The following is a 15,787-nucleotide window of genomic DNA, read 5'->3' as shown; positions in this document are numbered from 1 at the left end:
TAATTATGACAGGACACTGGGCTATTACAATTAAAAGCATAAAAGAAATAAGAAATGGCTCACTATAATAATACTTGATACAGAGAATATAAATAATGTTTTGGATACCTAACTGTAGGAAGTTGGCTCTGTATGCACTATTTCAAAGTAAGGAATAGTATGCACAGAGTCCAAGGGTTCCCCTTAGAGGTAAGACAGTGGCAAAAAAAGATAATTCTAATGCTCTATTTTGTGGTAGTGTGGTCGAGCAGTAGGCTTATCAAAGGAGTAGTGTTAAGCATTTGTTGTACATACACAAGCAATAAATGAGGAACACACACTCAAAGACAATTCCAGGCCAATAGGTTCTTGTATAGAAAAATATATTTTCTTAGTTTATTTTAAGAACTACAGGTTCAAGATTTACTTGTAATACTTCAAATGAAAGGTATTGCAGGTAGGTACTTTAGGAACTTTGAATTAGAAAAATAGCATATACAGTTTTCACATAAATCACATATAGCTATTTTAAAACTAGACACAGTGCAATTTTCAACAGTTCCTTGGGGGAGTAAGGTCCAAGGTAGCCCACCGTTGGGGTTTCAGAGCAACCCCAAAGTTACCACACCAGCAGCTCAGGGCCGGTCAGGTGCAGAGTTCAAAGTGGTACCCAAAACGCATAGGCTTCAATGGAGAAGGGGGTGCCCCGGTTCCAGTCTGCCAGCAGGTAAGTACCCGTGTCTGCGGAGGGCAGACCAGGGGGGTTTTGTAGGGAACCGGGGGGGACACAAGTCAGCACAGAAAGTACACCCTCAGCAGCACGGGGGCGGCCGGGTGCAGTGAGCAAACACACGTCGGGTTTCCAATAGAAATCAATGGGAGACCAAGGGGTCTCTTCAGCGATGCAGGCAGGCAAGGGGGGGGGCTCCTCGGGGTAGCCACCACCTGGGCAAGGGAGAGGGCCTCCTGGGGGTCACTCCTGCACTGGAGTTCCGATCTTTCAGGTCTTGGGGGCTGCGGGTGCAGAGTCTTTACCAGGTGTCGGGATCTGGGAAGCAGGCAGTCGCGGTCAGAGGGAGCCTCGGGATTCCCTCTGCAGGCGTCGCTGTGGGGGCCCAGGGGGGGCAACTCTGGCTACTCACGGTCTGGCAGTCACCGGGGAGTCCTCCCTGAAGTGATTGTTCTCCACAAGTCGAGCCGGGGGCGTCGGGTGCAGAGTAGCAAGTCTCACGCTTCCGGCGGGAAACGCAAGTTGTTTCAAAGTTGCTGCCTTTTTTCAAAGTTTCAGTCTTTGGTGAACAGGGCCGCTGTCCTCAGGAGTTCTTGGTCCTTCTAGAGCAGGGCAGTCCTCTGAGGATTCAGAGGTCGCTGGTCCCTGGGGAAAGTGTCGCTGAAGCAGTGTCTTTAGAAGTGGGGAGACAGGCCGTTAGAGCTGGGGCCAAAGCAGTTGGTGTCTCCGTCTTCTCTGCAGGGTTTTTCAGCTTAGCAGTCCTCTTCTTCTTAGGTTGCAGGAATCTGAGTTCCTAGGTTCTGGGTAGCCCCTAAATACAGAATTTAGGGGTGTGTTTAGGTCTGGGAGGGCAGTAGCCAATGGCTACTAGCCCTGAGGGTGGCTACACCCTCTTTGTGCCTCCTCACAAGGGGAGGGGGTCACATTCCTATCCCTATTGGGGGAATCCTCCTTCTGAAAGATGGAGGATTTCTAAAAGTCAGAGTCACTACAGCTCAGGTCGCCTTAGGGGCTGTCCAGACTGGTCAGTGACTCCTCCTTGTTTTTCTCATTATCTCCTCCGGCCTTGCCGCCAAAAGTGGGGCCGTGGCCGGAGGGGCGGGCAACTCCACTAGCTGGAATGCCCTGGGGTGCTGTAACAAAGGGGGTGAGCCTTTGAGGCTCACCGCCAGGTGTTACAGTTCCAGCAAGGGGGAGGTGATAAGCATCTCCACCCAGTACAGGCTTTGTTACTAGCCACAGAGTGACAAAGGCACTCTCCCCATGTGGCCAGCAACATGTCTTGAGTGTGGCAGGCTTCTAAAACCAGTCAGCCTACACAAGGTAGTTGTTTAAGGTTTCAGGGGGCACCTCTAAGGTGCCCTCTGGGGTGTATGTTACAATGAAATGTACACTGGTATCAGTGTGCATTTATTGTGCTGAGAAGTTTGATACCAAACTTCCCCGTTTTCAGTGTAGCCATTATGGTGCTGTGGAGTTCGTGTATGACAGACTCCCAGACCATATACTCTTATGGCTACCCTGCACTTACAATGTCTAAGGTTTTGCTTAGACACTGTAGGGGCACAGTGCTCATGCACTGGTGCCCTCACCTATGGTATAGTGCACCCTGCCTTAGGGCTGTAAGGCCTGCTAGAGGGGTGACCTATCTATACTGCATAGGCAGTGTGAGGCTGGCATGGCACCCTGAGGGGAGTGCCATGTCGACTTACTCGTTTTGTCCTCACTAGCACACACACGCTGGCAAGCAGTGTGTCTGTGCTGAGTGAGGGGTCCCCAGGGTAGCATAAGATATGCTGCAGCCCTTCGAGACCTTCCCTGGCATCAGGGCCCTTGGTACCAGGGGTACCAGTTACAAGGGACTTACCTGGATGCCAGGGTGTGCCAATTGTGGAAACAAAAGTACAGGTTAGGGAAACAACACTGGTGCTGGGGCCTGGTTAGGAGGCCTCAGCAAACTTTCAAATCAAAACTTAGCATCAGCAAAGGCAAAAAGTCAGGGGGTAACCATGCCAAGGAGGCATTTCCTTACACTAACTCATGGCTTAGATGAAGAATACTGGCCCACAACCAACCTCACAGATGCTCCAACTAATAAAGGTTCCTGCTGAGGTGAGTAACCTTAGTCAAATGTAATCAAGGAGAACATCAGCAGCTCAACAAGAAGTAGCAGAAGTGGACAAAATGGGCAAACAATGAAATAACGAAGTCATTCTGCCTGAAAACAAATGAATAACCTGGGGTAAAGCTCAATGAGTAAAATGAATGAAACAGCTTGCTGTAGCTAATGAGTTTGTATTTTGGCAAATGCATAGTGGTAATTTTTTTTTGTTTTAATGGAGAGTTTGCTGAGCGGCACTTTGAGTAGAAATAGAGTTCCGTGGGAGAAGGGATAGTTTGGCAAAATAAAGAAGTAAGTGAACATCTTCTTTAAAAAAGTATGTCTCTGTAGTGGTAATTGGCTTAACAGCCTGTTACTAGCTGCCACCTCCAAGTCTCCAACACCCAATATTCCAGACCAACCAAAAGGATAAAGAAGGGAAGGGAAAGGGAAGGATGGAAAGGTCAAGGGGCAGGAAATAGGATCTAAAGATAGAGCACATTTACCTTCTTAACAGAAATGAGGAACTGAGAATGAAAAGTCAATCATTTTGAAGCATTCTCAGTAGAAGAATCCTGTTTCCCTGTTGGTATTTCACATGTATCTAAGAGAGCGATTTAAGATTCATTTGGTCTCAGTGGACCAAAGGAGGACCTCCTGTCAGTGGTTGACTTGCAAAATTGCTTATTCCGGGTATCTCAAGTGCGTCAGAAAGGTCAAAGGGATAAATCAAGTAATCATAGCTAGATGCAGCATCGTTTACCACATCAAAGTCAAAAGGCATCATATATTTCATACACTTGAATATGTTCCTCAAACTCCAACTTTTACTTTACTGAGTAATAACACTCCTTTTGTTAACCTTAGCTACCCATATGGGTCTAAAGTACTGGCTGCTACCTTTCTGAACATGCTTAGAATTTTGGATCATGATCAAATTGTCCATAGCAATATCAGAAATGGCAGACCAATATATGGTGTCATAATGTTTGTTGACTTAGTTTGACAGGATGTACCTTCTTTAGATCCAGAGCGGTAATACTTTGTTTGGCATACTTGAACTTGAACCACCATGGACAGACCAAGAAAATAGCTTGCCTCCCTTTCAATAGGTGGAAATGTGACATCCTGTGATGGAATTAGGAGGAGTACTGCAATCTTTCTCTGATGAATAAGGTATTAAGAATTTTCCCTAAAAGGGCTGGGTCAACAGCCTCCTTAAGAAACTTGTTCCATCGCGCTACCTGCCAACACGTTGAGCAGAGTATTCATATGCTCTGTGTTAGGTGTATGGAGGAACCCTTACATGTCCTTAGAGGAGAATTGTACACCATTGTTGGTGACAAGATTATCTGGGAAACTCTTCCTGTAGACAGTGGCAGACTAGCTACTGAGCGTTTCAGTAGGCTGGAAGGGGGGGGGTCAGTTTGACTGTCATAGGGGCCAATTGTGTTGCTGGAGACTTGCAGGCCATGTTCCTACTTGCAGAGCTTCTCAATAAACATTTAAAAAACAAATGGTTTTCCAGTGTTAGGTGTACATTTCCATTTGAGCATATTAACTACTATGGGTGTATTATCTGAATTCCTGGGTGGCTCCAGGAGATTCCCATAAGTACTTTAAGAATCATGTAGAATCCCTAAAGTCAAAAATTTGCTCCATAAGCAGGCATATCCCTATCTCTATCAGAGAAAATGCCTAACGTTTTTTGTTGTAATCTGATTGAATCAACATTTTACCTTCTAAAACATAGCAAAAGAGACCTATCATCAGCTTTTTGTCACCGACTTTCTCTTGATGCCATCTGTCCCTCACTTTGTCATTCAAATACAGGCACTCAAAGAAAAGCAGTGTGGGCACCTGTTTTTCCAGTTCCTGTCAGTTGTCCTCCATCTCCGTCTCCGTACACAGCCACAACAGTAATTTTGTATGGAGTATCTGACAAAAGTGGCTGCAACATGACTGTATTTCTTCTCCCAGGCACTGTTGTCTGAAAGAGGGAGCATCAAAAGATGTAAAACAAACAATGAAATTAAATCTTTTGCATAACCCATATCTATTCCAGAATGCAATCATCAGCTACATCCACCACACTTGGGTCACTATGCCTGGCCCAAAGAAGGACCTGCACTACATGTTTCCTTACATCAGTGGTCTTCAAACTTGGGGCTGCACCCCCTCCCCCACTGGAACACACTGAGGGAGGGCTACCACTGCAATCAGGAAAGAGCGTTATTGAGATATGTCACCCGTATCTGTAGGCTTGTTCCCACACCCATAGTCAAGTTATTTTTCTTGTTGTTGATATTTATGTGGCTTGTTTATGTCCAAGTTTCAGAACAAGCCAAATATATAGTTGCCAGTTGTGGCAATCAAAGGAGTGAACAATGCATATGGATACTTTTGGTTGCTTGCTGCTTAGGGAATTTACACTGAGGGAACACACATGCAGTGGCCTGAGTAATGGCAAAATAAGCGATCTTTCAAATGAGAGGATGCTATTGTGGGTCAAGCACTAACAGCTCAGGGCATTTCTCCTGGGGGAGAACACTGCTGTGGAGCTCAGCAGAATGGGGTCATGGTAGGGCTTTGAAGGTGGTGATAGAGATCATGGGGGTCATTTTGACCCTGGCAGTCTTCTGACTGCTAGGGTAAATGTCGCAGTCCCACCACCAACAGGCTGGCAGTGCAGACCGCCATATTATGAGTGTGGCGGGGTGGTGTCTGCCAACCCGCAATATCTCCACTCATACAGCCATGGTGGTCTGAACTGCTGAGTCGGAGATGATCATCTCTGACCCGGTGGTCCACAGAAGACCGCTAGCAGTATTTGGAGCCGGCCTTCCGACAGAGAAATTAACATGATATGTAAAATGTGCATGCTTGAGTTATGATGGACAATGTGTTCTCCATTCGTATTTGACATTATATTTTAACATGAAAGATATTGTGCATTTATATTAGAATGAGCTACTGAGATGAATTAATATTAAAGTTTTATTCTCAGAGAAACAGTATATTATGAGTATTAATGGAACATGAACTAATTGTACTTTAATTGATCTAAATTCATTTATTAGCACAAGTTACACGTGTGCAGTAAAATAAACGCACGTTTAAATTGTTTCTAATACGTTGTGAATAAAGTTTGCAATTAAATAATTTACTTTGCATATTTGATTCAAATTGTAAGGTGCACAGTAGGTTTTATAAGTCTTAATTGTATTATTGTGTATTTAGGATTTCTTAGCTAGACTGGACCTGAAGATTCGTTTTTGCAGCACAAGAGGAAAATTACTTGTTTATTCTGGTTCCCTCTGACCTGAATTATTTCTTAGTTTGCTGATATATTGTTGAATGTCCTGTTGTATTAAAGACCCGGAGCATGTTTTGATGTCAACAAAGTAACAATATTTGTTCTAGCTGTCGAGCAAAACAGGAAGTCTTACTAACTTCACGTGAGAATTGTTCAGCTCAACCTGTGTACTGTTGACATTTGCTAGACTTAATCTCTTTAGACGTTTTGGTCAGCCTATGGTTTTCATGTATGTTTATAACTTAGTTTTGTGCACCATTCATGTTGTGTCCTTCCCAACAAGAGAAAAAGGGATTGTCATTTGAACAGTTCCCTGAATATTGGTTGTCAAAACCCATTTGCCATACACCCACAGGTATCCCTTACTCTCTCATGTTTGTCCACAGTGGATTTATATAAACAAAAACAAGGTGTGGAGGCAAAACTTGAACTAACTTCACTCCCACAATTATTACTAACTCTCAAACAATTGTTGTGAGTCTTGCTAATGTAACCAATCCCACACACACTCTCAAATTAGCTGTTTTGCCCATTATCTCACAATTTCTCCATCCCATCCATTCAATTTGGCCCTTGGTCATGGCATTTCTATTGCTGATCTTCGAAGCACTTTCTCTGTAATTGCCAGGTGGACAGATGACTAGGTGGTGTAAGCCTTTGGTTACTCGGTTCCTAACCAGATGTCAACTTACATATTCATCTATGGGATCCCCAACCATGGGAGAGTAGATGATCCGGTATTGTTGGACCGGTCCGTCAGCATGATCCCAGCTCACAGAGAGGCTGTTTGTTGTCTCGTCAAACACTTTCATGTTTCTTGGACCACTGCGAGGCACTAAAAAAGGAAGGGTCAAGACAGTTAGTACCATGCCTATGACCATGGCTACTCGCCCGCCTGCAGTCCTATAAGGAGAATTTTTCTTCATGTTGTTTTATGTTGAAAGATAACAGATGAAGTAAGCTGCTTAAATGGTATGAGCATTTGCACACTTCAGTACATCTTGTGTAACTAAGCACATAGGAAAAACAACTGCAGTGTTAAAAAGAATTTAGCACTGAGCTGTTTTATGAAAAGATCACTAGGAAACCAAGGATGTTTGATTGAAATGGTTTTGGAGTCAGGACGAAAAATTTCTTTGTTTATATTACATTACTAAGAAAATAAATCATGAGAATTCAGGCTACAAATGTTGTTTTTTGGCAGATCAAAAATGAGTACATAAATAAACTGTCTCAGAGGCGTTTCCAACATGGAATTGTTAGACCTGTCAGGCTTAGGGTGGTCTTCCCCAAACCTTTTGCATACTTACCACCAATTTTTGCTTAAATTAGTTTTTGTTGGCCTTAGGACACTGTGCACTTCACCACTCCTAACCAGTGCTGACATGCTTGTGCCTACTCTCTTAAACATGGTTTGATTGGCATTTACCTAATTGGTATATTTAATTTACTTATACGTCCTTTGTAGAGTTGTATACCATGTACCCAGGGCCTGTAAATTAAATGCTATGAGTGGGCCTATAGCTCATATTGCGCCACTGTTAGAAATGAAGTCTCTGGTTGGCAGTCAGTTTGCACTCTGTCCAAGCAGGGACCCTCACTCTAGTCAGGGTAGTGGAGATACACACTTAGATAATCGCTGCTCACCCCCTTGGTAGCTTGGCACAAGCAGTCACACTTATCTCAAAGGCAATGTGTAAAGTATTTGAACCAACATACACAGTAATACATTGAAAACACTACAAAATGGACACCACACCCGTTTAGAACAATAGGTCATATTTATCTATATAAAATAAGACCAAAACTACAAAAATCCAACATACACAAGTCAAGATATGAATTTTCAAAGTAAAAAGAGTCTTACTCCATAGAAAACTATGGAAACGTTGATTTACCAGATTTGCATCAAAAAGAAATCCAGAAAAGCACAGTCACAGACAAAGGGACAGTACTCCTCCTTCAGCTCTTCAGCTCTTCTCCCTGGCAGAGGCTCCTCTTGGTTTCAGTAGTAATCTATAAGTCTGGGGTTTGGGGTCAACTACTTATACTCCTCTCTACCTTTGAAGTAGGCAAACTTCAAAGGAAAGTCACTTTTGTTCACAAGATCCTGCCTTGCCCAGTCCTGGCCCCAGAAACACACCAGGGGGTAAGAGACTGCATTGTGTGAGGGCAGTCACAGCCCATTCAGGTGTAAGTGACCACTCCTCCCTCCACTCTAGCTCCGATGGCTCATCAGGATATGCTGGTTACACCCCAGCTCTCTTTGTGTCACTGTCGAAAGGAGATTCACAAACAGCCCAACTGTCAGTCTGACCCAGACAGGGAATACACAAGCAGGTAGAGTCACAGAATGGTTTAAGTGAGAAAATGTCTACTTTTTAAAAGTTGCATTTTCAAATAAACATTTTAAAAAACAACTTTACCAAAATACGTATTTTTTAACATCTCTTTCTGACAATCCCTAAATCAGTCCCTAAGGCAAGAGAGATGAAATAGGTGGAGTTGTATTAATACTTTAAAAGGATGATAGTACTCTTGGTCACTAGAATTTAAGTTGCTGACAAGACTTGAAATGGAAATCACACAGGAGAAAAATAAAACTATTTAAGACCAAGATTTTGTAATGCATTTGAAGAATATACAACTTTTCATCATCAATTTCTTGAAAGAAATTATTTTTAAATTGTGGCATGCAGCAGAATGTATCAACATACTATGGACTGTTCCTAAAAAGCAAGGAGGCGTTTGGCTACAGTGAAAGTTTGTTTTGAGGCCTCTGCTATCTGCAGTTAAGATGATGGCCGGTCAGGGATTTCTATCACTGAGGTCAGGTATCAGATGCTTTTTGCCTGTGATAGTGGCTAAAGACACAAAGCCAAAACAACTATTTCAGCACAATAATCTATGAAGTGTACAAAATAAGCTTTGTGTTAATGTGCAAGTACCCAATTCACATTGACACAAAGTATCACCTTCAAAAAGATGAAAGACTGAGTCTGTCTGACGGTGTCACTAAATTATTAACATGTGGTTTGCTTGATTTTAAGTTTGGTGCTGAAATCCACAGTTAAGCCATTGCCTTCATTTCTGCTTCTTCCTATTTAATGCAGGTGCTTGTGGACATGGAGTCAGAAAGGGGTTTCTTTTGAGTCAGTAATCCAACATTAGGAGAGAGATGTAACTAACTGTTCCCTACCAAGTTTGTGGAGTAAAGGAATCCTTAAGCATTTTTCAATCTCTTGCTTTATTTGATTTTGAAATTTACTAGAACAATCTCTGTCGATGGAGGGGATTGCCTGCTTTACATAATTAGGGACTTATTTACAGTCTGGCAGTCAGGGTACTCTGTTGTAAATATGGTGGGTGCCTGCCCATTGTATTCCAAGAGCATTATAGTCAAAACCATGCTAAATACAGTGGATGGGAGATCTAGCACGTACTATGCCCACAAAAATGTAAATATGGCCCTTAGTCATTTCTAGTTCCACTTCCTTTCAGTAAACTTTAAATATTCCTCTTCAATATCAACCTCTCCTTATGGCTGAGTTATCTTCTCATATACCTTGGTGTATCTATGATGTGTATGTTGCACATTATCCCTTTTTAAAGCTAAGAAGAACTATTTGTCAATTCAAACAATAATCAGATACCTTTTTCAAATGAAGTGATCATTCCAGAACTTACATGTGGTTCCTTGTCCATCGCTTGGGCTTCCTTCCCCATCTGCGTACAAGGCCACCACATTCACTGAATATGGGGTGTCTGGTGTCAGACGTTCAAGCAGCACTGTGTGGGTGTTTCCTGGAACTAATACCTGTGGCAGAAACATGACATTAGGTTTAGGGATTTGTTTGAGTAGTTTCAGTCAGCATTACATGCACATTGTGGTGAGCCTGACACACTTCTCAAATGGAAAAAGCAGAACTGCATGGGAATGCAACCTTTTTGTACTTAACTGTAATAACTTATAGATTTGGTGTGGCTTGTGCTTGGAATCAGCGATGAAGGTTTATGGCAGGAAACCTAAACCTCTTCATCGCAACATTGTAGGAAAATGCCACTGCTAGCATGGTTGCTCCAACTTTTTGCCTAGTGTTGGTGCCAACTTTGACTGAAAGTGGAGTGGGATCCTCCTAACCAGGCCCCGGCACCTCTGTTCTTTCCATAAAACTGTACCTTTGTTTCCACAATTGGCACAGCCCTGGCACACAGTTAAGTCCCTTGTAAAAGGTACCCATGGTACCAAGGCCCTTTGGCCAGTGAAGGTCTCCAAGGGCTGCAGCATGTATTATGCCACCATGTTGGACCCCTCACTCAGCCAATGCACACTGCCTTGCAGCTTTTGTGTTCTGGTGGGGAAAAAAAGACAAAGTTGACATTGCATCCCTCTCAGCATGCCATGCCCCCAAACCACTGCCTGTGGCATAGGTAAGTCACCCCTCTAGCAGGCCTTACATCCCTAAGGCAGTGTGCACTATACCACAAGTGAGGGCATAGCTGCAGGAGCAATATGCCCCTACAGTGTCTAAGTTAATTCTTAGACATAGTAAGTGTAGTGTAGCCATATTGAGTATATGGTCTGGAGTTTGTCACTACAAACTCCACAGCTCCATAATGGCTTCACTGAATACTGGGACGTTTAGTATCAAACTTCTCAGCACAATAAAGCCACACTGATGCCAGTGTAGGATTTATTGAAAAATTCACACAGAGGGCATCTTAGAGATGTCCCCTGTATGTCAGCCAACCTGGTAGTGTAGGACTAACCGATCTGTGCCAGCCAGCCACTTTCAGACAAGTTTCTTACCACATGGGGTGAGTGCCTTTGTGCACTCTGTGGTCAGAAACAAAGCCTGCCCTGAATGGAGGTGCTTCACACCTCCCCCTTGCAGGAACTGTAACACCTGGTGGTGAGCCTCAAATGCTCAAGCCTTGAGGTACAGTGCCCCAGAGCACTCCAGCTAGTGGGGATGCCCACCACCCCCAGACAAAGCACCACTTTTGGCTGCAAATCCGGTGGGAAAATTAGGGAAAACAGGGAGGAGTGACCAGCTCAGCCAGAACCACCTCTAATGTGTGCAGAGCTGAGGTGGCCCCCTCCCTGCACAATCCTCCATCTTGGTTTGGAGGATCAGGGCCAACAGGGATACTAATGTGCAGGAAGTGGGCACAAGAGGGTGTAGCCACCCTCAGGGTCTGGCTACTGACCTCTGACCCCTAAAACACCCCTAAATCTTGTATTTAAGGGCTTCCATGAACCCAGCTTATCAGATTCGGTGTTTTTTTCTTGAATAAACAAATAGCATTGACAAAAGAAGCCTGTAACTCCAATGTTTGCCAATTATTCTCCTTCTTTGCATCAACAAAATCATACCACTGTGTAGTCCCTAGTGACTTTGGGTCTCCCCATTTCAAATTGTTACTCTTGACTACTGTTCAATCACCTGGATATCCTTGGGTTTTGAGGTATATAAGTATGACAGTGTTCAGTGTGACGACTGAGCCAATTCATAGCAAAAACCTTTCAAATACAGATAGAAAACTAACTCACCGATTCAGTTGGCCTCGTGCCACGTAATGGAGCATAGCTGACTCTGTACTGCTGAACAGGTCCAGGAGCAGGCTGCCATCGCACGTTCAGGGAGTTTGGTGTGGGATTGTAGACATTTATGTTTTTGGCCACTCCTCGTTCCACTAAAACAAGGTACAATTAAATATGATTTCGTATTATACACACAAACTTTCTTTGGCACTCATGCATGCAATTCATTTTACTTATGGCACCGGCCCACCAAAGAGGGACAAGGTAGACAGCCTGTTGCCCAGTGTGAATTAACTCCCGAGCTATGCTGAGCTTTTGATGGATGCAATGTTCTACTGATGCTTCAATTTTAGGGAACATAGAAGTTGGGCTCTTAGACCAGGGGCTATTAAGACAGGGAGGGCATAAATGTAAGTGAATGCATTCCTCTTTTGTGAAGAGGACATTTTCGGTTTCAGACAGACAGCTTTTGTCCATATGAGACCTGTGGACATCTACTATTAGAGTCTAAACATGGACTATTTTCCCCAAACAAAATCACCTCTTGAAAGACTATTTATATTGTCACTCTGCGAGTTACTCTACACTTACTCTTTAGTGTTCAGTCACTTTTCTACAGTGAACATCATCCTCTGCACTACATTTCAAATATACAAAGCATGTGTCGATGTATACATGTATCACTTTTGTGACCAAGTAGATTTGGTTATTGTATGTTGAAATTAGATCTTGTATGCACTGGAACTCATCATTTTGGCCCCCATTTCTAATGTGTAATATTCTGCAAAAGTGTATTCTGCAAAAGTGTTAACTCAGTAGACAATGTCCCTTTATTTCAATCCTGTCACATGGCATAACAATTAACTTTTCACAAATTCAGGCATTTTAATCAATAGTGCCTTAAGGAGAACACATGTTTCAATATTAAATATGTGTTTTTAATTCACGTATCAAATATTGATTTTTAAGTCAAGCCTACTAAATAGCACACATGCTGACTGTTAAAAGGCATAGTGTGGCTTACCAAGTACAAAGAGGACTTGGAGCCGGCCCACTGCTTCCCATTGGTTGACTTTCCTTGTCACTCTTATTTGCCTGGTTCTTATTCACTCCATTCTCTTTGATTGGCTGCCACTGCTGCTTCCACTGCTTGCTTTTGAAGCACTACTTTTTTCTTTTGTGTGAAGCACTCCATTAGAGTGCTTGTGTTTTTGAGCTATCTCCCTCATATACTCTTTTCCCCTGCACTCCATAGTACTTCCTGTTACCTGACTGCTTCTTCCAGCACCATCCCTCTTGCGCTCGCCAGTGTGCTTCTCCCCATTGCTTCCTCATATCCATGCGCTCTTTGTTGTTTTCTCCCAAGCGCCATGTTGCTTTTGCTCCCACTCTCCCCCTTTTCATTTTGCATTCCCTCTAGCCCTCCTTTACTGTTGCTTTCGTGTTCCCTCCCGAGTTGTTTCATCTTCTCCGTCCATCCTCTTCATGTTGCTTCACTATTCCCCCACCATTCCTCATATTGCTTCCTCTCCCTTACACACAAGCTTTTTAAAAAACAATTAAGCTCAATGTATTTTCTTTTCAGTACTGATCCAACTCGGATCAGTAACCAAAAAGGAAAAAAACACCTGTGCTATTTTGTAGAAGCATGCATGTGGTGCATGCCCCTACAAAATGACACATGCAGCCACATCAAAAGCTTGCAGCATGGCTAAAAACTATTGGCAATGCAAATAGGTCACAAAGATACGACTTGCTGGCTTTGAAAATACTTGTTTCAAGAGGGTGCCTTCAAGTCGGGTTAGTCACTTACATGTTTTTCCAGTGTCTGACATGAGCCCGCCATCTCCTTCTGCATAAACGGGAAGCACAGTCACTGTGTAGAGTGTGTCAGACTGAAGATTCCGAAGAACAAGGGAGTTTGTATTCCCTGGTACGGTTGCCTGAATAGGTGTTAAAATACAACTTTAACCTATTTTGATACTAACATAAACTTTAGAATCTGTGAAGTTCACAACAAACAAACACTTCGAGCCAGTGAGAAAACTGGCATGCTTTTACATTTATCAACTAAAGTAATAAGTTCACAATACATTGTCTTACTAATCACTAAACACAACATTTTCCCAAACCATCCTGAACTGCATTCCGACAAGAGTTCTCATTAAATAGGAACCAATATCCAAATTTCTAGGAGAGACGAGGATGTTTATTAAAGTATGTCAGCAGCATCATCAATGATAAAACGAGTTAAAGGGAATTTGAATAAGTCAGGAAAGCAATGAATTGCAGGCTTCTCTATTAACAATTATAATGGATTGCATGACAGGTTTGGATACGTCTCCACTGAAGCATGGACCACATGCCCTACTTTGAGTTTCAATTGGCAGACAGCCAAAGATAAGAGGAAGCATCTGAATGAGAGGCCAAAGACTGCAGAAGCTCTTGCAATTTATGTTAGGCTAATGAGCCTATCTGGTTAAGAATGGTATTATTTAAGGATTTCAAATATTGTGCAGCTCTGTAACCCTGAATTGGACAGGAAGAACAATCTCAAAATAATTTTAGAATTAATTTACAAGCATGTAGGCAATATTGGCTCATGTTGTATCATGTCTTGCATACATTTTTTATTTCCACAGCACCTCTGGTAGGAATCCTTCCTGTAGTCACTGAGGTGAACACAGTTTTTTGTATTTCTCAAAAAATATCAATAGTTTCAACATTACTCTGCAGAAGCTAATGTGTAACTTTTGTCACTGCTCATTTGCTACTGTATTCCGTAGTGTAGCTGTCTGTACCGAGACATCCCTCCCTCCGCATATGCTAAATCAATTTGGAAAGGTGTATAAGTTCATATAGGCTATCTTTTTAGACAGCTCTTTTTTCGATTAATTAAAACATACATGTTTAAGTCTCAGCTGCAGATGGCTTATGGCAGACGTATTGTTTCTAGTACATGCCATGTACTTAGGGTGTGTTTTGGGTGAGATCCTAGATGCCTGGGTGGCTTTGTTGTCCATCTTAGGTGTCTACGTTTGACTAAATGGACTTCCTCCTTATTTTTTGTGTTTGTTCTGCCAAGGAACATTTTGGTCTCACCCTGTTTTGAATGTATATTTTTTATCTCTCCATTGGTGACTTGACACAATTCTGTTCCTCACTCCAGGGGAGAGCATGTGTTTCCTTGTCCCATCCCTCACCCTCTTATTTCACTCTTCGCCCGCTCCCTCACTACTTGGGGCACCATCAGCTTGCCCATCCCTCTACCCCGTCCCCACAGCCCTCCCCCCCCAAGCCGCTTCAATTCCATTTTATTTTATTTTTTATTCAATAAGGCCGCTCACCATCTAAAAGCCGTAACTTATTGCTTTGCCATCGCTTGTTTCTTTTGGTAAGGTTGTTTAGGATTTGCTATTTGTATTCAATAGTTCATGAAGTAAACTTTAATGATTTTCACAGGCTGATCACATATTCAAGTATTGGCTGACATCACTTTATACTTGTCCATCATCCATTAGAATAGCTGCTGTATACATTTGTAGCACTGAATGTCCATTTCAGCTGGAAGGCCCTAGCACATTGCATTGCTTATTGAGGAGATTGTGACACTAATTCCTGGGCTATGGTTTGGCTGTGCATGGGCGAAAGCAGTGGTATCACATCTATTTATTTCCCAAAAATTAAACCATTCCAGTTTGATGACTGTTTATGCATGGGTTTCCACGGACAATGCCTCATTATTCTTCACTGTGCTGTTTACCTGTTTCATTGGTTAATCTGTAATTTGACATCTGGGACATACCATGAACACACAGACAATTTATACAGTGCGTCCACAACCAGCACAATATTTAGTTTCCATGCGAGTCTATGCGAAGCATTATTAATAGTTACCATTTCTTCTATGCCACCGGAAACCGGAACATATAAGATCTTGTACTGACGGACGTTTCCTTCGGCGTGTTCCCAGCGGACGTTTAGAGTGCTTGTAGTTGGATCATAAACACGGAGGTTTTTGACTGTGCTGAGAGGTTCTGAAACATATCACACCCACAGTCACTACAACATTGTTCCCTGCATTTATCACTTATAGTTGAGGATCTGGCTGTCACA

The 15,787-nt window shown here is 42.8% G+C and overlaps 1 protein-coding gene across 3 annotated transcripts in view; it reads right to left on the bottom strand.

The window, feature by feature from the left end:
• COL12A1 (collagen type XII alpha 1 chain) overlaps positions 1 to 15,787 on the bottom strand; it is a 307,200-nt gene that overhangs the window by 132,181 nt on the left and 159,232 nt on the right. For all 3 annotated transcript variants that reach the window (XM_069235673.1, XM_069235672.1, XM_069235674.1), the window contains 6 exons: positions 15,569 to 15,708; positions 13,485 to 13,614; positions 11,681 to 11,823; positions 9,814 to 9,943; positions 6,819 to 6,961; positions 4,671 to 4,800 (listed from right to left, as the gene is read on the bottom strand). In XM_069235673.1, coding sequence (XP_069091774.1) covers positions 4,671 to 4,800; positions 6,819 to 6,961; positions 9,814 to 9,943; positions 11,681 to 11,823; positions 13,485 to 13,614; positions 15,569 to 15,708 — 816 coding nt within the window. The remainder of the gene's footprint in view (positions 1 to 4,670; positions 4,801 to 6,818; positions 6,962 to 9,813; positions 9,944 to 11,680; positions 11,824 to 13,484; positions 13,615 to 15,568; positions 15,709 to 15,787) is intronic.

The sequence above is a fragment of the Pleurodeles waltl genome, chromosome 5, assembly GCF_031143425.1.
Source record: "Pleurodeles waltl isolate 20211129_DDA chromosome 5, aPleWal1.hap1.20221129, whole genome shotgun sequence".
NCBI lineage: Eukaryota > Metazoa > Chordata > Amphibia > Caudata > Salamandridae > Pleurodeles > Pleurodeles waltl.
Note: the sequence above shows the minus strand (reverse complement) of the source record. Positions and strands in the feature narration are given on the sequence as shown.